This window comes from Bombyx mandarina, chromosome 22 (assembly GCF_030267445.1).
Source record: "Bombyx mandarina strain Sakado chromosome 22, ASM3026744v2".
In the NCBI taxonomy this organism is placed as follows: Eukaryota; Metazoa; Arthropoda; class Insecta; order Lepidoptera; family Bombycidae; genus Bombyx; species Bombyx mandarina.
In genome coordinates, this window is record NC_143228.1 from 10505008 (window position 1) to 10529972 (window position 24965).

At 35.2% G+C, this 24965-nt stretch overlaps 4 protein-coding genes across 4 annotated transcripts; 1 reads left to right on the forward strand and 3 right to left on the reverse strand.

The window, feature by feature from the left end:
• Window positions 1–278: 278 nt before the first annotated feature.
• LOC114253533 (uncharacterized) lies at window positions 279–12318 on the reverse strand. Its single transcript, XM_028188454.2, has 7 exons — window positions 11891–12318; window positions 11622–11719; window positions 10513–10653; window positions 8895–9072; window positions 8508–8643; window positions 6088–6317; window positions 279–4871 (listed from the first exon to the last, which is right to left on the reverse strand). The coding sequence occupies exons 1-7, from the start codon at window positions 11970–11972 to the stop codon at window positions 4741–4743; spliced, it is 996 nt and encodes a 331-aa protein (XP_028044255.2). The 5' UTR covers window positions 11973–12318; the 3' UTR covers window positions 279–4740.
• A 1867-nt stretch (window positions 12319–14185) lies between these two features.
• Window positions 14186–17309, forward strand: Cchl (Cytochrome c heme lyase). Its single transcript, XM_028188325.2, has 5 exons — window positions 14186–14288; window positions 14380–14611; window positions 14929–15165; window positions 15423–15547; window positions 16651–17309. Exons 2-5 carry the CDS (start codon window positions 14450–14452, stop codon window positions 16883–16885), a joined length of 759 nt encoding a protein of 252 aa, XP_028044126.2. The 5' UTR covers window positions 14186–14288; window positions 14380–14449; the 3' UTR covers window positions 16886–17309.
• Window positions 17305–21981, reverse strand: LOC114253449 (BRISC and BRCA1-A complex member 2). The gene is made up of 7 exons (XM_028188324.2): window positions 21680–21981; window positions 20821–21119; window positions 19501–19676; window positions 18423–18545; window positions 18045–18108; window positions 17826–17979; window positions 17305–17522 (listed from the first exon to the last, which is right to left on the reverse strand). Exons 1-7 carry the CDS (start codon window positions 21765–21767, stop codon window positions 17326–17328), a joined length of 1101 nt encoding a protein of 366 aa, XP_028044125.1. The 5' UTR covers window positions 21768–21981; the 3' UTR covers window positions 17305–17325.
• Window positions 21982–23234: 1253 nt separating this feature from the next.
• mRpL55 (mitochondrial ribosomal protein L55) lies at window positions 23235–24660 on the reverse strand. Its single transcript, XM_028188327.2, has 2 exons — window positions 24330–24660; window positions 23235–23465 (listed from the first exon to the last, which is right to left on the reverse strand). The coding sequence occupies exons 1-2, from the start codon at window positions 24525–24527 to the stop codon at window positions 23322–23324; spliced, it is 342 nt and encodes a 113-aa protein (XP_028044128.2). The 5' UTR covers window positions 24528–24660; the 3' UTR covers window positions 23235–23321.
• Window positions 24661–24965: the final 305 nt, after the last annotated feature.

Below are 24965 nucleotides of genomic sequence, written 5' to 3' on the forward strand. Positions count from 1 at the left end.
GTCTTATCCGTTAGGCCACGACGACTTCAAAATATATAAATATGGTTTAATAATATATGGTTTTTACGAATGTTCCGTTATAACTACTGAACCATACATCCGATTGACTTGAAACTTGGTATCCATGTAGAAAATACATGTACTTAATGGATAGACTAATATTTATACGAGTGATGGACTCCCTACACCAGTTGCGGGGACGTTAATTATGAGAATCTTTTTGGGGGTGAGAAATAATAATGTAATTACGTAAATAAATAGAAAATTAAACAAAACCATTAACATTAAAATTTTATTTAAGAAAAACTCTATCTTGTTACTATCGCAAATATATGTATGGAATACATTCGTAATTTGGATACATTTACATTATTCTTACAAAATCTTACGCCAATACCGCGTCTATAAAATTGTATAAAACATCGGACACGTTACTATGTATTTTCAAAACAATGTCACTGTTTAAATACTACATTAGGTTGCTCATTGGTTAACTACTATTTTAAGTACCTAGACGTCAGTAGTGTAACAATATAATTAACATTACTTTCACATCTGAGCCTTGTAAACGTACCAAGACTGTTTAACCCCGGTTCAAACATTTTACTGCACTTTTTTTTTCTGTAAATGTGGTATATTAGATATTCACGCATTTAAGGTAAGAACAAATATTCGCACGCTCCGATATAGTGTGTACTGAAAAAAAAACTTTAAACATTTTCTGTCGACTAAGCGTTGATCTCTAAGGTAAAGTTAGTTTAATATGAAATAAACAATTTTCTATCTATTTAATTTTACATTGATAACCAAATAGTTACCGACCAAGCTATGCAACATATTCGCGGTACCTTGAAATTACAGTAATTTAGGTTTTTTAAATAAAAAAAAGTTTAAAAGTAAAAATGAAATTGCAATCATTCGAATGAGAATAGAAGTTTAGGCCGTATTTAGCACAGTAAAGGGATCTTTGAATCTTAATGGTAAAGATCAAACTATTATTAAATTATTCGATGTCAGAAATGGTTCGTGTCAGATGTCGAATCCTTGGTGGCTTAGTGGGTATACAAAAAAAATTAAATCAAATTAAATTATCAGTTATTAAATTAATCATTTAATAATTAAATTATCAAAATAAAAATTTCAACTTTTTAGTTTTCACGCTCTGCTTATATTGCTATCGAGTGTTTGAATGTTATTTATGTTCACTGTAAATTCTGTTAGCAATCTTCTTCATACAAATAATTTTAATATCGGTTACTATCAGGCATAACATACAGATTGTATCAACAATAGTGTTTAGTGAAATAACAGCTGACTTGTTATAGGTCACTTTAAAATTAAAATATTCCAAATTACTTGATAATAGTATGTCGAAATATGCCTCTAAACGATACATTCCCACATCGGTGTCATTCGATATCTTTAAATCGTATAATTAGAAAATGTATTTTAATCCACGTCCACACTTCATTTTTTTCGCATCAAAATAAAATAAAATCTGTAATTCGGTTCAGTGATTTTTCTGTAATAGAATAATAGACTCAGACGTGACAGTAGTGCAATAGTCAACCACAACATCTAATTCTTTAACTTAACTATCACTCCAAACTTCCTACACTAAGGCCTCGATAATCTAAATATTGCATTATGATAGTTAACAACTTTAGCTAATTAGGTGTAGCGAGATGAAAACTCTTTTTTGTCATTTTCGAACTTAAGTAGTAAATAAGTTAATAAATTGTATGCCTTCTCTTCATTTTTATTTTGAAATCGGTTAAAACGCAACATATTTCCTGACGCAGCCGTTTTTTTTCTACAAAAATCGTGATAAGATTGCTAATGATAGTATTTAATGATAATATTTAATGATATAATTTTCCTTTTACACAAAACTATACAAAAATAACACGAACAAAGTTAAAATGGAAAAAAGACATTATGTATATTTAACATCTAAGTAGCTGTGAAGCATTTAATCAAACTTTAAATAATATAATTATGTACAGTGAGATTTTTTAATAGAGAATGATTACTGTTTTCATAGAATACAGATCGACCAGTGTTCTTAAGCCTTAATTAACTAACCAACTGTCATATTAGGTATTAATAATTATCTATTACATTTTGTATTACGTATGTTACATTACGTTCAGTGTGCTTAGTGCGAATTTCTAACGTTCTCGATAGCGTAAAAGTTAACTCAAATTTGTATGCAGTTGGGCCAGCGCCCCTAGCGGTAAACGTAGGCAAACCTTCCAACTCCATACACATTTCAGTTAACTTTTACGTTATCGAGAACGTTAGAAAACGCACACAGGACTTTCAAAGTAAATATTCCCTGGCAGTGTCAAAGTTACATCACAATCATATGAACAGTTTAGGAACGCATATAGGCCAAACATTCGATTTGTATTTAATTAAAGATAGATTTATATTCACCTATGCAAAGGAAAATATTTTTTTGACGTCATCACGGGAAATTTTAGAACATTATTTTTACTTTTATCAAAATTTAAGCGTTATTAAAATACACTTAATAGACGTATAAATTATCAATATGTACGTTAAATTTCGTGATGGAACAACCACGTTCTCGTGGTCGTTTTTTAAATACAGACATTAATCTGAAGTCTTGCATACGGGCCTACTTTTGTAACCGAAATACGTTATTACTGCAGAAATAGATTGTAGGTCTTGTCCACCAGCCCTTCGGAAGGAACCAAAGGAGCTTGTGTAGGTAAAACTCAGGATGACTAATAGGATTGAACGTTTTATTCTTTATTTAAATGTATAACAACCAACTGGTATCAAGTAGTTAACACAAACTCATTACTTTAAGCATATTTTCTTTCACCCATCATGATCCTAAAAATTAACGTCACCATAGACTAAAAACTCCAGAATGCGGTAACATTGTTAATAAAAATAAATAATTAAGCAATTTTAATCACTGGTGTAAGTAAACATGTAGTTGGATCTACACATTCGGTGTCGTAAAATTACGGTTGACAATAACATTTATAATATTACTTCAAGTCTATTGCAACACATTTTTTAATTAGGTTTATCCTAAATAATTTAAGCATCGTGTTAAAACCACAAAAGTTTAGTGCAAAATGGGCGATAAGATTTTTATAAAAAGGAACATTTTCAAATGAAATCTCCTGCCGATAAAACTTCTCAAGCGAAGCTCATTTGAAATCAGGGTATTTTGGTTCCATGAGATGTTTTTCAGAAAAAAAAATATCCCGATTTCCATTGAAAAACTATTTTATCGTCCATCCCACACGAAACGGAACGTAACGTATGACTAGACATCGTTACTGACGCATTAAACCGTGCTTTTAAAATTATACGAAGCCCTGACTTAAGCGAATGTATGATACAAAATATATTACGAAACACTTTATACTAAACAATTCTGATAATTTACAATGAGTCACGATATTAAATAAAATATTCAAAAAAAAAAAAACGGAAAAAAGGTTGGATAAGAACACTGATTCTCAATTTATGTTTAATAAAGCTAATGATAAAATTTAAAACAATGCGTTTTATCAATCAAACCGATACGGTATCACAGAAATTAAGCGTGCTCAGCAACAGCATAAGCTATGACACTATTAATTACAATGAACTAAAACTTTAACAGTTACAATACTAAAATAGAAAATTCACTCACTCACAATCAATATTGCTTAAATAAAATTTAGGCACCACGGTTGATTTGTAACGTGCAAGCGAACGATAACGAAGAAACGTTTTAAATGATCATAATATAATATACGTTTTGATCTTGCTTGTTTATTATTTTCATATAGTTATATCCGACGTTTCTAATACTTCGCAGTTCTCGTTGTCTCGAGCAAGTGACGGTCAGTCGCGTTAATACCTCGCGAAAACCAGTGACAGATTTAGGCTTAATGCCGCCTTAGGGGCCTCGCCCAAGGCGACTTTTCGTAGCGATGCTACTATCGCGCTTTAGTCGCATTTGTAACGTTCGCTGCAAACGCGCGGCTGTAGCGATACTATTCGATACACATGCGCGACAGCATCGCGACTGTATCGCTGCAAACGCGTACAAACATTTCTGTGTAGATTCTGAATCGCGTTTGGGTCGCGATTGAAGCGCGACAGCATCGCGATAGTAGCGATACCGGATTTGGGCGATGGTATACATCCAGCGGCAGCATCTCGGCTGTAGCGATGAAAACGCGCGATAGCATCGCTACAAAAAGTCGCCGCGGGCGAGGGCTCTTAGCCCTGTTTATCGCGCCACCCATGTTAGAATAAATTTTATAAATTGTGATCTAATATTTTTAATTCAAATTTGAAATAACATTATATGTTTTTTTTAGAAAAAATAATCTGAACTAATTTTTAAAGGAGACTGAGTATCTTTATATTTGTCTCTGAAATTTTGGCATTTCAAAAATTTTGCCGCCCTAGACGTAAATCCATCACTGGCGAAAACCGAAGTTAAATACTATACGATCACATAAAAATTAATTGTTTGTTAAACAAAAATGCACACACAATACCAGTTACAATATAATAATACATTTTGTCGTTTAGTTAAATAATAATTGTCTGACAATGAAAAAATATAATCTCACTAAATACATCACATTTTTCAATGTAGGTATCTAAACTAAAAATAATACAAAATGAACGACAGCACAGCATTTTTTTTGTATCTGTTTTTTTTTTAAATTTCCTAATCTATGCACGAATGGAAAATTAGTTGTCGTCGTATATGCCTTGGTCGTCTCCGTTGACGGCGGCCGCGGCGACCATGTGAGTAAACGGCCAATTGTAAATAGACTGCAACGGTACGTGCAACAACTCGACCAAGTACCGATAGTTTGGCTCTGAAAACATTTGTTTCACGGTACCGAATCTGAGCTTGGTTAGTTTCCACGTGTATCTCTCGACTGGGCGAGGTCATGGGTTTTTGAAGTGAAACTTCTAATGCGACTTCCAACAATGTTGCGTTAAACGTTTAACGCTCCTGGGGAGGGGGAATAGAAAGAGACAGAGCGAGAGTCAATGCGTTTCACTCGAACGCATGCGCGTAGTATACCTGTTACAGGCCAGCGCGAGCGTTAGCAACGAGTAGCGTCCAATGCGTCCGAATGCGAATGCGAATATTTTAATGAAAAAAAATATATATTTTTCAATCTATAATTTAAAATATATATTACTGCAGAAATCGCGGTGGAAGGTTTCGCATCCCTATCACAAGAGCAATCTGATTTAAGGATGAAAAATAAAGAAAACCACAATACTACATATCGAAAAAGAAGTTTCACTTCATTCACGTGCGCCAAGTTGCACGCGCACCGTTTTTTAATTTTAACCCTCTCGTTACGCAGACCTCGCTGCAAAATGTTTCGCAGGAAACGGAGCTCCGTGCTGAAAGTGCGCTAATCGCCTATCGTGTATAGGTGGTATTTTTCAGTCGGCGATTATAATCGCCTATTGTGTACAGGTGACGTTTTGACTATAGTCACCGATAGTAGCGAAAGGGTTAAGGAGCTTGAGGCGTGAACTCGAATTTTTAAGCAATTTTTTTTAAGAACCAAGCTTGGGATTACCTTTAGCTTGTGCCAAAATTCCCATAATATGCAAGAATGAATTTTCAGATATCTTGAATTTTTGAACATTTTTTTTCGTACATATTCTAGTAACCTTGGGGAGTTATTCTAGATTAACCAAAATAGTAGGTGAGCTCGCGGGGTTCAAACCTGACGATATTGCTAACACGAACCCTAACAAGAGCCGTGCATCGCAGAATCTACCACCGGATCGGAAACGCGACCCACTGAGAAGATTCGGCGAGAAACTCAGTGGGCTGTGTCTGTAGGTTAATTTACTTGCCAAGCCCTTCGTTGCAAGCGACAAGTTCGGCGAGGATTATGACCGGTGCTTGAGGTACCTAAAAGCACCGTTAGTGGATCGGGAGGATCCGAAATGACGTGTTTTGGGCGACGTCGACTGTTTACCATTCGGTCCGCAGGATCGAGAATGTAGTTACCGGCGGCCACAATGAGAGGGTTCTTTGAACATTGGAGATATAAAACTTACCGTTCTCCGGATTGATATAACCTCGACGTATGAGGAAATCTATGAGTACAGGTGCACTGGTGGTCTTGAACTGAGGCGAGAGAGCTCGCTGTATACATTCCTCAGCAGTGAGCAGCTCGAAGCTCTCGACTTCGCCATCAGCGTTTTGCGGTACGAAATCCAAAGGCAGTTCAAGGTCATAAACGTACTCCGTGTTTGGAAACAGGCCTCGCTCGCTTTCAAAATAGAAACTGTCAACAAATTGTTAGTTAGATTCAAAATTGAATTTTAATAAATAAATATATGTACTATTCAATTATCTTCGTTTAAAAACATATATACCTAATACTCAATTAATGGTATTAATACAACATGGTATTCTTTAAGAAATAATCTATACTTCTATACTAATATTATAAAGCTGAAGAGTTTGTTTGTTTGAACGCGCTAATCTCAGGAAGTACTGGTCCGATTTGAAAAATTTTTTCAGTGTTAGATAGCTCATTTATAGGGTATATAACATCGCGTTTTATAACATATAAAAAATATTTTCACTTTCTACGCAAATGAAGTGGGGGTAAAATTTAGCGTTATGCCAAAGTAACTACATATTCCACGCGGACGGAATCGCGGGCAAAAGCTAGTAGTAATATAAATATGGCGTAAAAAATTAAGCTAACATGGTGCGCGGTAAACGAAGGTCACAGATTGAATTCATAATTTATTACTAATAAGAATTATACAGTAACACGCACGTGTGTGCGTGTGTGTTTATCAGTCTTTCGGACAACAGTAATTGCGTATACCTATTTTAACGTAAACGTACACGTGTTTTTACGCGTTTCGTTATCGTGAAATAGCAAAACAGACTCTACCGAACCTATTGCGTTGAATCACAATACGTTTCCAGATATTCTTAAGCGAGATATTAAGTAAATTAAAACGATCATTCAATCATTTTTTACTGGTGGTAGGACCACTTGTGAGTCCGCGCGGATAGGTACCACCACCCCGCCTATTTCTGCTATGAAGCAGGAATGCGTTTCGGTTTGAAGGGTGGGGCAGCCGTTATAACTATACTTGAGACCTTAGAACTTATATCTCAAGGTGGGTGGCGCATTTACGTTGTAGATGTCTATGGGCTCCAGTAACCACTTAACACCAGGTGGGCTGTGAGATCGTCCACCCACCTAAGCAATAAATAAAAAAAAAACCTTAAGAAAGAGAATGTAAGGAACCATCAACAGAGCTCGTCGATTATTTTAGCTTCAAATCATCACAGGTATAGAAGTTGTGTTCAGTCAAGCGTTCTATAACTTAGGCGTGAACCACATTGGTCTCTGGGATTCCAGAATTTTTCAAATATATATAATTTTTTTTCCTACCTGAGCTGATAATCTAGAGAGACCATGTCAACGTCGCTGGGCTAGTAGGTGAGCTCACAGGACTCAAACCTGATGTCACTAACACGAACCCTAGCAAGAGCCATGCTTCGCAGAATCTACCGCCGGATCGGAAACGCGACCCACTGAGAAGATATGGCGAGAAACTCAGTGGGCTGTGTCTGTGGGTTAATTTACTCGCCGAGACCTACGTCGCTAGCAACGGGTTCGGTGAGAACGATGACCGGCAAATATAATATATAATCTATAAGCAACACTAACCACTCATTGGATGGGCTATAAATTCACCTTCGAGAGGTAGATACAAAAAAAATACTTAGCATCTATCCTATTTTAACTCAATATTAATTCTCAATCTTATTTATGTTAATTATTAATGACCACGTTTTACATAAAGCACTGAGTCAGATCACATTAAAGTCACATAATAATATGTACATACGTAATTAATAAAACAGGAAGCGTTGTTTTATCCATATGGTCTCACACACACTATTGAATATTATTTCAATACATTATAAATGGAACAATGAACGAAAAACAAAAAAAGGATTAACTAGACAAATGTGTCTTCAAAAATACAGCATAAACACAATGAAATTAGAAGAACACATATATTTGTTATAAAAAAAATCCCAATTTGTTCTACCTTCGCTAATAACAATCTGTTCTATTACTTTAATCGTGACGATTTTTGTTTTTTTTTTTTGTTTAGATGGTTGGACGAGCTCACCTAATGTTAAGTTGTTACCCGCCACGCACCTTGAAATCTGAATCTAAGATCTCAGTTTTTATATTACTATGACTGCCCCACCCTTCAAAACAAACCTCATTAGTGCTTCACGGCAGAAATAGGCAGGGTGGTGGTATTACCCGTCCGGACACCCAAGACGTTCTACCACCAGTAAAAATTAGTACTTCAATCTCATGTCTTAGTGTAATTCAAGTTTCGTATAACCACTTAATACTATGTGATTCATCTACTTTAGACCCTCTATATTCAAAGAGAAAAATTTATTGCGAAAATAAAAAACGTACCTTACACAGCCAGCTGATACCAATTTTTTTACCAATTCTCCCTCCACAGATGCCTCTTCTGCGGCCTCCTTTATAGTTGTCTCTAGAATACCAAATCCAACTGCGAGACCACCGCTAACAAAGCAATCCCATTTACCTAATATGAAGATTGATTATGAATACAAAATTAAAATAATCTTAATTATCACGATTTCATTAGCTTGACCTGTATGTAACACTTTAAAGGGTTTTTTTACAAATTTAAAATTATGTAATTAAATTGAAAATTTGCAAGGGCAGTAATTTTAGCACTTTGGCCTAATATGCTGACCTAGATAAAAATTAATTTAGCTTGGTTTGCTATTAAGCATTCCATTATACATTGCTTAACCATGTCTAAAATCTCACCAGGCCATGTTTGTTTGGTAAAACTCCGCTGCTGTAACCAAATGCATAGTCCTTTACTGGGATGATTGAGATAGCCGGTGACACTGACGCCATAATTTCTAATACCAAAAAGGCATATGGCACTCCTGTCCATCTCCAATAGGCTCTCTTGATAAAACGCAGTGCTGACTTCAAAACACTAAAAACAAACTCTTAAGTGAAACTAAAAACTTTAAAAAAAAATAATGCTAAAACATATTATTATACTGTTTGTCTAGTAACATCCGTTTGGTCTAATCAAATGAATTGAATATTTTTTTTAATATGTTTTTTTTTTTTTTTTGATTGAAGTATTACTGGTGGCCCGGAGGCCTTTCCAGTTTCACCAGGACAGGTGGGCGAGCAAAGGCTCAGCCAGGAGGGGTGGGATTTGCTAACAGCTACCCGAGCGCCTCCGAAGGAGACCTAACAACTCAAGAGTAGCTGCTTCGCGAATGAATCTACTACCGGATCGGAATCGCGACCCGCTGAGAAGATCCGGCGAGAAACTCAGCGAGCTGATTCATGGGTTAGGTTGCACGGCGAACTATTTGTCAAGTTCGTCGAGTAGGGTTTCCGAGGTCCCTAAGCCTGCTCCTAGAGCTGAAGGCGTCTAGTGCAAAGGTTATTGGATCTGATGGATCCGTAAGGACGTGTCTAGGGCGTCGACGGTGACTGGCTCCTGCATGATCAGGATTCGGGGAGTAGTCAGCGGCGGCTACGATAAGGCGATTATCATGACGCATAGCCTTATCGAAGTACCGTTCCGACGCTGACTTTTTATTATGTATTAAAGGATAAGAAAGTGTTTGTGCTTTCAAAATTTTCAGCACTTCACATCTTCAAACTTAAATCTCACTGAGATTCCAAACTTAATAATTAATGATTGTACATGGTTCATTTTATGTAACCATTTTAGGATAACATTTCTTTAATTAATCTTTTCAGAAAATACTCCATTGGTGGTAATGTGATTTTTGTGACTGGATATATTTAATTGCCGTTGTACTGTTAAAAGTGAGACCTTACAACTCATGTCTCAAGGTGGGTGGCGGCATTTATGTTATAGATGTCTATGGGCTCCGGTAACCACTTAACACCAGGTGGACCGTGAGCACGTCCACCCTTCTAAGCAATAAAAAAAATAAAAAAATATATAGATTTTGTCATCAAACAATTATGTTCATTTTGCAGTGGCACCTCACACCTTTCACACAGAACACATGTTTGATGAACAGAAGAATGGTCATGCAAACCTCATATCATGCATGGCAACCCTGTAAGGGAGCAGGTGTTGACATTCAACTTGATTACATGTTTGTTCTGGATTCTTAAAACTTATTTCATATTCCAGCGAAGGGGCTGACTTTAGAAAAGCTTAACCCACAGACACAGCCCACTGAGTTTCACGCCGGATCTTCTCAGTGGGTCTCGTTTCCGATCGGGTGGTAGATTCTGGGAAGCACTGCTCTTTGTAGGGTCTGTGTTAGCAACTCTCCAGTTTGTGCCTCGTGAGCTCCCCTAAAAACGTTAGGGTGAAGCTGAAATAGCCTCTCAATGCTATCAGCATAGGTAAAAAAAAAATATTGTTTCACCAAACCTCATCTCTCCATCCTTTTAATGCGCATATCTCATTCTCCTTCCTCAATTTTTGCAGGACATCAGCAACTCTTGTGGTCCTTTCTTTGTAATCTCTAAAAGCAGGATTTAATTCCACATATTTCCCCGCGATTCTGAACACCTGATTATAATCACAAGTTCAATTAAATAACAAGCTCACTCAAACTGTTCATAGCAAGTTATTGTTTTGTAGTTTTTATTACTGTAGATCAGTAGACATATTCACAGCCTACAGGGTACATGCCCATAGACTTTTCTTTCTTCAAAGAAAGTTTACAGAGAGTACTGAAAAGTAAGCAGTGATTATCCATATCCATGACAATGATGAAGTGTGTGAGCAACATTTACTATTAGATGGGTCATCTGCCTACAAGGGCAAAATAGATAATGTGAATATCACTACTCACCTTGAAATTTGAAATTGAACTCTCAATTGTTTAGTATAATGGCTAATCTATCAAAACAGTTATCCTACCAAGAAATATTTCAAACTCACTTCTTATGATTTCTTTATAGAAGAAATTTCACATAGCACTCGAGGTCAATAAAGGTATAGCATTTATCGTTTACATAAAAAAATTTTATTATAAACAACAAAAATCTGCTTATTTAGATTGACTATGTATGTATTAATAAAGATACAATCATTTTATATTACATATTACAACACCAGTTTCAAGACAAAATTAAATATGTACCCAAAGAAAAGTGATGGAGTGTATGAAATTCCTTTTCTACATTTAGACTAAAATAAATATAACAAGTATTAATATATGTTGTGCTCTAGGGGAGTTAGGTATTTGAACAACCTAATTTTTATTATGATGGCCTCTGTTTCAAATAACATTAGCACTACTGAAAATAAAATGCAAGTTTAAATTTAAAAAATATTAAATATAATTAAAATACATATACATAACAGTATACCCCCAAAATTAAGCTAAGTCTGTTTTAGAGTTTAATTCATATGTGACACATGAACTTGGAAAGATAGTTCATTGCTAATGTTTCATGCTACATATGAATATCTGTAAATACAGTTGACAATAAAACCATTTACTAAACATCAAAGAGTTGGAGTTCACTCACCTCTGGGAAACGCTGCAAATATTTTAAAACATCAGGTCGGACAAGACCAACTTGATGCCCAGCCACTATGAAGGGCTTACATATTCCTTGATGTAAACCTAAAATAATATTTAAGCTAGATATTTTTAAAAATTAAAAAAGCCTACTCTATTACCACATTTGTCGTGCTTCAAATTTCTTTACTTTTTACGTGCGCAACAGGAACAACGCGAGAACACATAATGAATTGGCTTTTAATATACGCGAAACTCGAATATTTGTTGGTTTACCTGAGAGGTAGAAAGAATTAAACTTGCGGGCTAGTTTTAACAAATCCGAAACGTTGTTTTGTGCTGAATTCATATCTTTCATAATTTTCTTTCATATAATATATAGTTTCAACTTTCAATAAAGGCCGACAAATGCGAAAATATGGAAAACACACGTTCCGTTTCACATAACGTATAAACATTTGTGTCAATTATGCTAATTGTCATTTAATTTTTTTTAAATGTATACCATTCTGTAGATTAGCTATCTTTACATCAATCTACCCCAGACAATGCAATATCCATTACACGATCACCGAATTCCATTTTTAATACTAAAAACAGACTTGGGCAAAATATTCCACAATTCGTTCCATGAATCTAATGCCGGCCACTCACATGCGCGCAAATATTCGTACATTGTACGAATGTTTGCGCGGATGTAAAGGGCTGTCAAAAATTCATTCGCAAACTTAGCGGCTGTGCAAATGGGTTCGGTACTCAATTTGTGAACCCGTTTGCGCTTCCTCCTACACTTGTGTAATGTCTCACGAATTTCTTATCCTTTTTAATTCGTCAATAGAACATTGAAGAGAAAAAGAGTTTTGAATACTTTCTCAGACATCATTAACAGCCATGCTGTTTTTATGGGATTTATTTTGATGAAGATATGCTACACAGTAGACATCACGATCTATGAAAATAGCGAAACGTCCGTAGCCTTCGCAATCCTGGGCGCAACTGGTCACACGAATGTGTGGGAGACTACGCGAAGGATCGCGGTTCGGGCACTTTGATGTCTGTTAAAAAAGCGACACAGCTTGGAAAACCACGAATGCAGCGAAAACTTTGCATAATCATTTGCAAATGTCGTCCTACACTTGCGGGTTTGCGTATTCGTGCGAATCTGAGTGACCGGTATAACAGGAATAATTATTCTTGCTTCCTTATATATAAGGGCTTCTTCCTTACCTAAAACCTATATATTTTAAGTATTACAATGGACGGCCCGCCGCATCAACATCTCTATTATCAAGCTGTTAAAAATAGAAAAGACTCAACGTCTATCCACAACCTGCCTACAAAGAATATTGCGGTATTTTGGTCATGTTGCACCCAGCGATACCCGTAATTTGGAACGCCTTGTGGTGACTAGTGACCGGTAAAATCAAGAGAAAAAGGCCTAGGGGTAGAGGTCCCAAGCGATGGTCGGACCAAATAGCGGAGGAACTGAAAATACCTGTCAGTGACGCACTCCACCAAGCTACAGAGCGGGATCGACGGAGACAGCAAGTTGACGGATTCGGACGTAATCATGATCCTCAGCAATGAGGGACCGATTGAAGAGAGAGAGAGAGAGAGAGATAGATGAGGTCAGTGAAGCGTCTCCGATCGCGATTAATCCAGTCTCTGAGGGCTGGGCGAATCCCATTCAGAATCCGCAGGCGTCTCGATCATGTCTTCAGTATGGATGGCTTCTTCTTAGTTGGTTTCTTCATTGCTGAAGGCTATGTCTAGCTTGAATGTTGATCACTCGACGCATTATGCTTCTTTACATCTGTCTGTCCTCTGCTTTCTTTATAGCTTCGGTTATTGGCAGGCCGGTGAGCGTCTTTACCAGATCTGACCATAATTACTAATGTACTAGCTATTCTAAAACTCAGAGTATACTAAAGTAATTTTCTATGTGCTAAATCAAATGATTGTCAACCATCAGTAAGTTTCATAGAATTTAATAAGTAGCAGTGGCATAAATTGCTGACAATACCAGCAGATTGCCAAAGAATCAATTTCAATCTATAAATTCAGTACATAGACAATATAGAGATCTTTACCTATATTTTATATAATTATTTTACAAAAAAGTATTTTCATGGTATCTATGGATTTAATACAGTAGCAAAGATTACTGGGACTTTTTGGCGGGAACGAGAGCAGTGAAGTTCTGTGATTTGTTTTATTTTGTCTATTTAGTGTTTCTTCAGGTTTAAATGTGTAATAACGGTGGTTTATTAAATGTTTAATATCTGTGAAAGTGCACAAATGTGGGAAAATGAAACAAAGCTGCTGGACGTGGCTGGACAAAAAGTCCACTGAAAAAATCTCAGTAAATGACCACCATTTTACTGCGATTATATTTCATCCCATATCATCTCATTTCATTAAATTTCATCCCAGTTGATTAATGTCTCAAATTAATCATCTTCATTTCATTTCACTCCATATGATCATTTTTCATAAAATTAAGAATATAAAGTAAAATAAGACATGACTTAAAGGTCTTAGTTACCAGGTCATAAAATCTCTTAAAAAAAAAGCAAAGATTACTTTTAGTCTGTTAATGTCAAAATAACTTTCAATCAAAATTTTTAAGTATTATCTATAATCAAAATCTTGAGTTGCATTGCAAAACGCTAAGGTTAGTTCGCTTTTGAAAATTTAAACTTATAATCAGTCTTTCCAAGTAATAGTAAAATATGTGATCACAATTTTTTTATTGATTTGCCTAGGTCGTTCCAGAAGAAATGTTCAGTTAGCTTAGATCTTCTCCTTTTCTGAAGACTTACGTAAGACATACAAATGGGGAATAAGGTGTCTGCTGAGGCTCACGTTAATATAAAAACCGGAGAGAAAGATGCGAATCCTCCACCTGAGTGCCCGATGCATAACAAAACGGAGCAGAAGCCAAAGGTTTCGGAATGTCCAGTACAACATGGAAATGATATCAATCCATTCAACATGGTAATATATATAAACAAACTGTAGTAATCTAATCTTTCAACTGTTTTACGACAATTCATTATTTTATTTGACTGACACGGTGTTGCATTTGTTAACAGCCCTGACTAATGTGCCCAGTGTCGTGGGCTTGATTCCCACATGGGGCAAAAATTCGCGTGTCTATGAACAGGCTTGCTTTTTGTCTTGTGCTTGATATTTAAACATACATACATGTATCTGGTACACATAACACAAGGAAACCTAATTTAGAGCTAGATTACTGTATGTGTTTGTGATAAAAAATTGTATTATTTATCATTATTATTGTCATTATTTAGATGCCTCCAGCTAACCAACAACCTGCACCAGATCAGCCATTCACCTTGCCCACAAACCGACAAGTTTCCTCTATTCCTCGAGCAATGCCTGATGGCTCAACTGAATTCTGGGTTTATCCAAGTCAACAAATGTTTTGGAATGCTATGCTACGTAAAGGCTGGCGTTGGAAAGATGAGGATATAAAACCAAAAGACATGGACGATATAATTAGGATACATAATGCTAATAATGAACAGGTACAAAAAAGTTGTTATTATCTCACTCTGACTATAATTTAATTCAGAAGCAGCAATTCTCAAACTGGGCTATGGGGTTCATTTTACTGTGATGATTAAATGAAATATAATAATATCGATTTAATTTGAACATTAAATTCTATGTACCTATATGGAAGAATTTTATTCGAGCCCTACACCCCAGCAGAGGGTAATAGGAAAAAATGATGATGATGATATTATATATAATATAAAATCAAGGAAAACATTTTTCCCAGGCTTGGCAAGAAGTTTTGAAATGGGAAGCTTTACATGCCAAAGAGTGTGGTCATCCTAGATTGAAGAGTTTTGGAGGCAAGGCGACTCAATACAGTCCTAGAGCACGTATACGTTCTTGGCTTGGGTAAGTACTTAATGCCATTTTATATAAAAATTCTAGAGATTCCAAGCATAGTTAATTTTTTCATAAAGAATATCTATACTACAGTGGGAAGTCCAAGTAACTTTGGCAATGGATTGCCGTGTACAATAAATATATCGTGAATGCATCACCATACCTGATTCTATTATGAAGCATTCACGCATCCCAATTTTAAAGATAGGATAACAGTCAAAAATAATAACTGGAACCAATCATGCATGGTCATCCAGTCTCAATTCAGGATTCCGTCTTATGGGTACCAGCGACTTGCAAACATACTTATATACATTTAAATTTATACATAATATATAGATAATAAACATCTAGACAACAAGGAAACATACCTGTACATCACACTATGGTTGCCTGAGGGAATCAAACCTGCAACAGTTACATAAGTACTGCACCACAGAGTCAGTAATGATAGTTATTGCAATAAAACTTTCGCTTTATGTATCAAGCGCAGTAGCTTTTATCTTGCAGTGTTTATCGACTGCAGCCAGCAAGTAAAATTTGGTGAGCTGTGAAGTTATCAATCCTGTTCTATAAAAAAATAATTCTAGATTTTTTATTTAAAGCAATTGAGAATTATTTTTTTAGTTTTTTTTTTATTGCTTAGATGGGTGGACGAGTTCACAGCGCCACCTGGTGTTAAGTGGTTCCTGGAGCTCATAGACATCTACAACGTAAATGCGCCACCCACCTTGAGATATAAGTTTTAAGATCTCAAGTATAGTTACAACGGCTGCCCCACCCTTCAAACCGAAACGCGCTACTGCTTCACGGCAGAAATAGGCAGGGCGCTGGTACCTACCCGCGCGGCCTCACTAGAGGTCCTATCACCAGTAATTACGGAAATTAAAATTTTGCGGGTTTAATATTTATTACATGATGTTATTCCTTCATCGTGGAAGTCAATCATGAACATTTGTTGAGTACGTATTTCATTAGAAAAATTGGTACCCGCCTGGGATTCGAACACCGGTGCATCGCTCAACACAAATGCACCAGACGTCTTATCCTTTAGGCCACGACGACTTCAAGAGTTTAAAGAAAAAAAGCTTTTTATCAGAAGTTCTTTATAGGTATGAGTTACCATTCGACCGTCATGACTGGATTGTGGACAGATGTGGGAAGGACGTGCGCTATATCATTGATTATTACGACGGTGGTGAAGTCGATAACAAATATCAGTTTGCAATGTTGGATGTCAGGCCAGCAATAGACTCCGTTGAAAACGTTTGGGACAGAATGAAAGTAATGTACATGAGGTATAGGTATGAATTGATCGGCAACAAACAAACGAAATTAAGTAACTAAACAGTTTGTTCAAAATGTAATCCTTAGATAAGTACAAACTAATGTTGATAGTTAAATTCGTAGTACCTAGTTAATATATTTTGTTGTGTAAGTATTATTTTGTGGAGTTCTTCCGTCGACATGGTTTGTCACTGCAAAAACTCTTTGTGATCATGTTTCTTTGAAGGTTTACATTTTCAGTAATTGGTTTATTCACATAACCCGCCAATAATCTCAAGTGATAAATGATGTGATGTGAAGTAAAAAATGATATTTTCATCATTGTTAATTTATAAAATTCACTAATTAATTAAATATTTCATTATTCACCACTAAATAATCATATGAAAAAGTGAAATAAATTCAGATTCAAAATCATCTGTTCATTATTATAGTTAAAATGTTATTTATGAAATGATCATAAAATAAAACAAATGCAATAAAATATAAATTATTTTTATTTAATTTTCCAAGCTTACGAGTTGACTACTAGTTACTGATCCTTTACATTCGTTTTTGAATAATTCTACTTGTTGTTCCACATATTCTTCAAAGTTGTTTAATGGACAAGAAGAGAGAACTTTGTATTTTGGTTTTCCTTTACTGCTGTGGTAAACTGATCTTAAGGTCAAAATTGGAGATTTTTCTGGAAATTGACCTGAAATATTTTTTTAAATATTTGTGATTGTATAGAATAGCAATAGTTCTTTCTTTAATAAGCACAAAAATGAATATCTTGAATGCATTGTATGAAGACTGCTCCACCCTTCAAACCAGAATACAGTTATGGTTGTATCTATCCGTGCAGACTACGTGCTATGCTCACAGTAACTTTTTTTTGTAACTAAGTAATTTTGCTTAATGTGAAATTACCAAATTGTGAAATTTATAATATGAGGTTGGACTATCAAAAAAGATTTGTGTATCACACGTTTTCTGAGAAAAAATATCCGGAACTCACCCAATTCTACTGTTAAAATCCAATGAAAGTCATTGATTTCAAATAGAAAGGCAGCACTGTTTATATCGTGTTCCAATATGGCACCTTCATATTTAACAACCAAAAATGCTAATAAATCCCTTTTCAATTTTTCATTGACAAGTACATCGTGTATCTGAAATATTGACAATTTGTAATAATAGAAATAATATTAATACAAAAGAAATTGAGGAGTCGTACCTTTCTGTTCAGCAGTTCGGTAACCATAGGTACATAATCCATAAGAACAGTAGATGGATGCATTCTGAAATTGAAAGTTATTTCCACTTACAAAAATATATGTACAAATTTAACACTCATTCAGTCTTAGAGAACAGTCCTCGAAAAAAATTTTGAAGATATATACATAGGTACCTACTAGAGTTTTACAATTCTTCTTACTGTAATAGTCGTGAAACAAAAGTTTGAAGCGAACTGACGGACGACCCTCGTGAATCCGTACAAGCAACGAGCTATTGCACACTTAGGTGCATGAAAGACAGACAAATCTTCAATTGCGATTCTTATAATATGAGGAGCTTCGACAATAATTCATTATATTATTCAAAGCTTACGTACTGCGGTAATGAAATGTTCCCCAGGGCTTTATTAAGAAGAGGTGATAGTATCAGTTCTGCGTTTGTCGAGTTTGGATATCTCACTAGTAACAATGCTGTGTCAATGCCGGGATTCTCTTCAATGCTGTAAGTATCACGTATATTAATAGGTCCTTAATATCTATGTTAAAATAATAAAATTTGAGCTCGTAATCCAGTACTACTAATATTTGATGTACATATATACAGGGTGTCGTAAAAGAGGTTTTTCAAGCTGAAAACTAGATAGTGCTCTACTAAAATAATCGTATTGAAGAAAAAACAGTCACCAAGTAAATAGTATCGGAATAAGGAGTACTAGAACGTAATTAACAAATTATTCTTCTGCCGACCCTTGAATTATATTTTAAACTAGTTACCTAATATGATTCGTGGGAAAAAAATAAGGCTGGCCACATATCAAAGTGAATTTGTTTTTTTTTTATTGCTTGGGTGGTTGGAGGAGCTCACAGCCCACTTGTTAAGTGGTTACAGAAGCACATAGACTTCAACAACGTAAATTATGCTACCTATCTTGAGACATGAGGTCCAAATCTGAATAGTATAACAACTGTCCATTCTTCAAACCGGAGCAAAAGTTATTAGCGGCAGATGTAGGCAGGATGGTGGGAAACACCCGGGTGGATAGTAATATACGCTTACTATATACCCAATCACTAGTAAATATCAGTTGGCGATTGCAATACGTTGGTAATACTAATAATGATAGTGAGCGCTGTTGCCCAATAAATTATCGATTGCCCAATTATCCAATAAACCCTTAGTCGCTTTCACGACACTCCCTGGAATACATAGGGTGGTGCTAGTCTGAGCCACACAGCTTCAAAGTTTTATACAATCATAATAAACGAAACTTTTTTTGCGTAGATAGTGAGCTTGGTTTCAAGTAACATTAACTCTCAAGTAATCTTAAACAATGGCAAAAACCCAAAATAACTACAATGCCAGTAATATTATGATTATGTTACGAGTCAAGTCTCAATTTCATTATAAAAACAGTTCTGCTCTACGAATCGGAATGCATGTATTTAAAATAATACCCATCACTATAAAGCTCTGATAATCTTCCAACGTCAACATTAAGTTTTATCAAAAATTCAACGACATGTGTTCCAACCCAAACTTCGATGTTACTTTCAGAGATGAGTGAATCACCAAGTAATGCACTGTATTCAAAATAAGCCCTTGAAGAATCATCCTCACTCAGTTTTCTAATCTGAAATTGGTAATTTTTTTAATGAAATAAAAACAAATCATTGCTGTTAACAAAAATTTGTTGTTGATTGTACTCAGTAACTATGTATTATTATTAATAAGTAAGGTGTAGCGGTAGGCAGCGGCTTGGCTCTGCCCCTGCATTGCTGAAGTCCATGGGCGATGGTAACCGTCAGGTGGGCCGTATGCTCGTCTGCCTACAAGGGCAATAAAAAAAAAAAAGGTGTATTATGAACATGTATTGGTAGCCATCCGGTGCATTCGTATCTAGCGATGCAACAGTGCTCGAATCCCGCAAGCGAGTACCAATTTTTCTAATGAAATACGTACTTAACAAATCTTCACCATTGACTTCCGTGGTGAAGGAATAACATTGTGTAACAAAAATCAAATCCGCAAAATTACTGCTGGTAGGACCTCTTGTGAGTCCGCATGGGTAGGTACCACCACCTCGCCTATTTCTGCCGTGAAGCAGCAATGCGTTTCGGTTTGAAGGGTAGAGTAGCCATTATAACTATACTGAGGTCTGTGACCTTAGAGCTTATATCTCGAGATGCATAGCGCATTTACGTTGTAGATGTCTATAGGCTCCAGTAACCACTTAACACTAGGTGAGCTGTGAGCTCATCCACCAAACTAAGCAATTAAAAATAAATGCCCTGCTTGTTTCTACTGTGAAGCTCTCATGAATTCCAGTTTCAAAGGTGGGGCAGTTGTATAATTAAATTTAGCTTTGGTGTCATTTTTATGAGTTCCGTGAACCACTTAATACCAGATCAACACCAAAAGTGAGTCCATTTACCAAACTATGAATAAATAAAAATTGCTGGGTCTGATATAATTTTGTATAATACACAGTATTTTAGTATTTTTGATGATTCAAATATATATTGTCAGAATTCCTAATCATGGCATGGCACAATTTAAATACCCAGTACGCACCACTTAACATCGTAATTGACACTATCAAAGTTATCTAAAAAACTTTATTTTCATGCTTGTATCAATTTTGAACTCATAGTAAACACATCTTTATTTTAAAGGTGGTGGAAAAAAAATTATCAATTTTGTTTGTGTATGTACAATTACACAGCTATTTTTGAGCGTACCTGGGATTCAATATATGTTTTTATACAATTACATACCTGATGACTTTTGTATAGATTGACCAACTCAAATATCACATTACTCAAAGCTCTAGGATCACTTTCATTCCATTTAGCAAGACTTGGGACTTTCTCTTCAAGAAAGTTTTCATCCTCACTTATCAAAAAACTTTCATCATCAAACTTAAAGTCCGGAGCAAACCATGGTATTGATACATCAAATAATATTTCCCATTTCAATTTCTTAGAACAATAAGGTAATAGCAGACGGAATTGGCATTCCTCTCCATCAGGTAAACAAGATATTCTTTCAACATCTATTTTAGTCTTGCAGAGGCCTGTTAAATTATTCAATAACTACAATGTACTACATTAAATTATATTAAATAATTCCAGAAGTTTTTTCATTTTTGTGTTTGGACAGCATTAGTACAATTGTTGTACTAGTACTAGGTGATAATTATTGATTTATTAGATCATTAATTTCAGTATAGATGCCACCACTGACCTTAAGACACGGGGCCAGTCTCAATTGAACTTTTAACAAAATGTGGCAGTGGTTCCACCATCTTTAGGTTGGTATTAGTAATTTGGTTGTATTTAAAATGGAAATTCATCTTGCGTAAAGTGGAATAAATGTAATTCTAAATCTCTACCTCTTATTGGCATCAATAGTATGAGTATTGAGCATATACTCAAGACATATGCATGATAAGAAACCAACTACAAGAAAATAAGTGTACTTTTTCATGTTTCAAGATAAATTAGCAAATAGTCACAATATCTGCTTATACACAAAAGGAAGCAAAATGCAAACAGCAAAAAAAATACTATAATTCGGGTGTACTGTTATTATTTTTGCAACAAGATAATATTCTGTTCAAGTTTTTAGGCTTACCAAGTTTTAATTCTTCACATAATGTTTGAACGTAAGGACGAAATGCTGGAGATAAATTTTTGAAATATCCAAAAGCTTCAGTTCCCATTTTTGTTTTCTTTGGCAATTCTATTTAAATTTTCTTAAATTATTATTTTCTTAATTATGATAATTTATGAAATATCCATGAATTGTCAACTTAGTATGACTTTATATTTGCTAAACTCTATTTCGAAATACCTGTAATAGCATATTTACATTAGTAGGCATAGGAATTCCTGGTCGAACTTGACAATTTCTAAGTAGGTAGGTACGGTATCTACAGAAACATTTTTTTTGTTTTCAAATCAAAATATCTTAGTTTTTTTTACTCCATTTCCGAAGGCAAAGGGAACAAAGACCTTAGAATAAAATCTTGTGAAAAAATTCCTTAACTAATATTAAAATTGAATGAAATGTATGATCTTGCGATGCTTGCTAACGAGTAACGCTCTCTATAAAGGTATATTCGAGTAACGATTCGATTAACTGAAGTCAAAACTACTGGAAGAATAGGAGAGCCACCGCTACGCGTAGTATGGGTAAAATCCGTGTGTCTCATCCTAATCTTTTTATAAATGCCTTTTTCGGACCGGGAGCCGAACCTCCTACGTCCTGCGCCTAGTGGACGCGCAGGGTATGTGGGACTGAACGGTCCGCAGATGCTGGGAACTGGGAGCGGACCGCGGGCCGATGGAATTTAGTACCCTACCCACTAAACGATTCCTCTGCACTCTCGCCTATATACCTATTTAAGTGATATAATTTACAGATCATCTTCTTTTTCTTCTTCTCAATCGTGTCACTCTTGACAGAGTGATCGTGATCGTCATGTAGTGTTGGTTGTGAATGTTTTATATATATTTTATTGCTTAGATGGGTGGACGAGCTCACAGCCCACCTGGTGTTAAGTGGTTACTGGAGCCCATAGACATCTACAATGTAAATGCGCCACCCACCTCGCGATATAAGTTCTAAGGTCTCAGTATAGTTACAACGGCTACCCCACCCTTCGAACTGAAACGCATAGTAATGCAGTAGCTTCACGGCGGAAATGGGCGGACCACCCGTGCGGACTCCCAAGAGGTCCTACCACCAGTGATTACGCAAATTATAATTTTGCTGGTTTGATTTTTATTACACGATGTTATTCCTTTACTGTGGAAGTCAATCGTGAACATTTGTTGAGTACATATTTCACTAGAAAAATTGGTACCCGGCTGCGGGATTCGAACACTGGTGCATCGTTACATACAAATGCACCGGACGTCTTATCCTTTAGGCCACGATGACTACAAAATATGTTCCATATGTTCAATTCCCTACTGTTAGTGGTTACCAAAGCTCAGACATTAATGTAAATGCCACCAACCTATAAGGATACCGTATCACAAGTAATGACAGCATAGATAAGACATTGATTAGACTATCACAGTGAAGCATTAAATGCCCACTAACACTGTTAACACCTGTTAAGATCTAGAATACCAGTAGACTATGTTAATGTGTGTACAATTTCCTTCAGTGAAATGTAATATAATGATTAAATTTTTTATTACAATAATAACATTAAACCTATGAAGAGCTACAATAAATTGATTAATTTATCACTAAAGTTCTTATTTTACTTTTTTATATATTTGAGGTATTTTTTTGCATTGAAACTATCTCCTAAATCTTCAGTAATCTTGACCTTCTTCTTGGGCTTTCGTTTCTCCAGCCGTGCTTTTCTTTCATCTTCAGACAACAATGATAAATCTAATGGCAACTGCAACATGAAACAATTTAAATTAATTTTCACATACATCTGATGATGCAAATAAGAATATAAAATTTATTTTCTTTGAAATATTTAGGAAAGCCAACATTAGTGCCAAAAAAATGGAGTAACTTTCATATATATTTTTTTAAACCCCAAATTCATTTTATTTTATCTTTCTATAGCACCAGATATTTACTTATATTATTTTATTAAAACTTTAAAGAGATGTGCAAATTTAACAACACACATATTCCACAACATAGTATTATGAAAATATTTGGTTTATTAGTGCTTGGAATTGTTCAAGATTTTATCCATAATTTACTTTTGGCCTCACACCACCAGCCAGAATGACCTGAAGTGATGTCAGGGGGCAAGCGTAAGACAGGTTCAAGTGGAGACAACTTGTGAGGGCCCTATGAACCAGCAGGTACCTTAGGACTACAATGACAACAACAGCCACCAACCACCTGAGAATACTTTATCTATTCAGAATAGTTCATGTATTAGAATTACTGTAGTCATCAATGCATTTCCGGAGACCTTTATTGCCACTTTGCAATTTCCTCCAGTGTTTTCTGAGTGCTATGACATGTCCTTGCTCCAGATGAGTACTCAGCAATAGTGGCTTGGTGAACCATTCACATTGTTTGCACAAAAAACATTTCAATTTCAAAGCTACTTTCAAAGAGAGGGTTAAAAAAGTAACAGTGTACACCACAGTTTGTTAACCTTTGTTGGGAGTTGTCTTGGATTTTTTAAACCCTTTTATCTCTATACACACACACACACACACACACACATTTTGGAGTATTTAATAAACTTTACAACTAGGTATAAATGAAGATTATAAATATCAGTATTAATAACCTTAATAATTTTCCTAGGTTCATGATACCGAACGTTTATTGTTGATCCATCCGGCAAAGCAATTGTTGTAGGGTAGTACATTCGAGAGTAAACTTCCCTGTGGATCTTCGTTATACAAGCAATGTTGTTATTAAGGTATCTCTTTGTTAAAGAGTTTATTAACGCGCCTTTATAATTTGACAATAATTTGCAAATCATTTTTATAATTTACGAATAGTGTAAGTTTTTTCAAATAGAATACAGTTATCATAAATGTAATATTATTGTAAAAAATAAAATTTACGCAAAAATTGCCTATACGCATCCACTTCACTGACTGATGTAAGTGATTTTTTCTAAAGGATTTTATAACCTGGTAACTAAGACTTTGAAGTCGTCTTATTTTAATTTATACCATGTTTCATAATAATCAACTTCATTTAATTTCTTAGTATTACTGTTCATTTAAAAAAAAACATCAAAATTAAAATAAGACTTGACCTAAAAGTCTTAGTTACCAGGTTATAAAATTCCTTAAAAAAGTTAAAGTGCTAATCTGTTTTTTTTTAAGAGATTTTATGACCTGGTAACTGAGACCTTTAAGTCATGTCTTATTTTAATGTATATTCATATATTTGAGACAATAATCAACTGGGA

Excerpts from the sequence above, each read along its gene's own strand:
- LOC114253533 (XM_028188454.2), bottom strand. The coding sequence starts at position 11,972 with ATGAAAGATATGAATTCAGCACAAAACAACGTTTCGGATTTGTTAAAA. Across the intron at positions 8,644-8,894 it reads TACCAAACAAACATGGCCTG|GTAAATGGGATTGCTTTGTT; the intron begins GTGAGATTTTAG and ends TCTTCATATTAG. Across the intron at positions 4,872-6,087 it reads TTATATCAATCCGGAGAACG|AGCCAAACTATCGGTACTTG; the intron begins GTAAGTTTTATA and ends AAATGTTTTCAG.
- Cchl (XM_028188325.2), top strand. The coding sequence starts at position 14,450 with ATGGGGAATAAGGTGTCTGCTGAGGCTCACGTTAATATAAAAACCGGA. Across the intron at positions 14,612-14,928 it reads ATATCAATCCATTCAACATG|ATGCCTCCAGCTAACCAACA; the intron begins GTAATATATATA and ends GTCATTATTTAG. Across the intron at positions 15,166-15,422 it reads ATAATGCTAATAATGAACAG|GCTTGGCAAGAAGTTTTGAA; the intron begins GTACAAAAAAGT and ends CATTTTTCCCAG.
- LOC114253449 (XM_028188324.2), bottom strand. The coding sequence starts at position 21,767 with ATGGGAACTGAAGCTTTTGGATATTTCAAAAATTTATCTCCAGCATTT. Across the intron at positions 19,677-20,820 it reads ATCTATACAAAAGTCATCAG|ATTAGAAAACTGAGTGAGGA; the intron begins GTATGTAATTGT and ends TACCAATTTCAG. Across the intron at positions 17,980-18,044 it reads CCGAACTGCTGAACAGAAAG|ATACACGATGTACTTGTCAA; the intron begins GTACGACTCCTC and ends TCAATATTTCAG.
- mRpL55 (XM_028188327.2), bottom strand. The coding sequence starts at position 24,527 with ATGATTTGCAAATTATTGTCAAATTATAAAGGCGCGTTAATAAACTCT. Across the intron at positions 23,466-24,329 it reads AACCTAGGAAAATTATTAAG|TTGCCATTAGATTTATCATT; the intron begins GTTATTAATACT and ends TTCATGTTGCAG.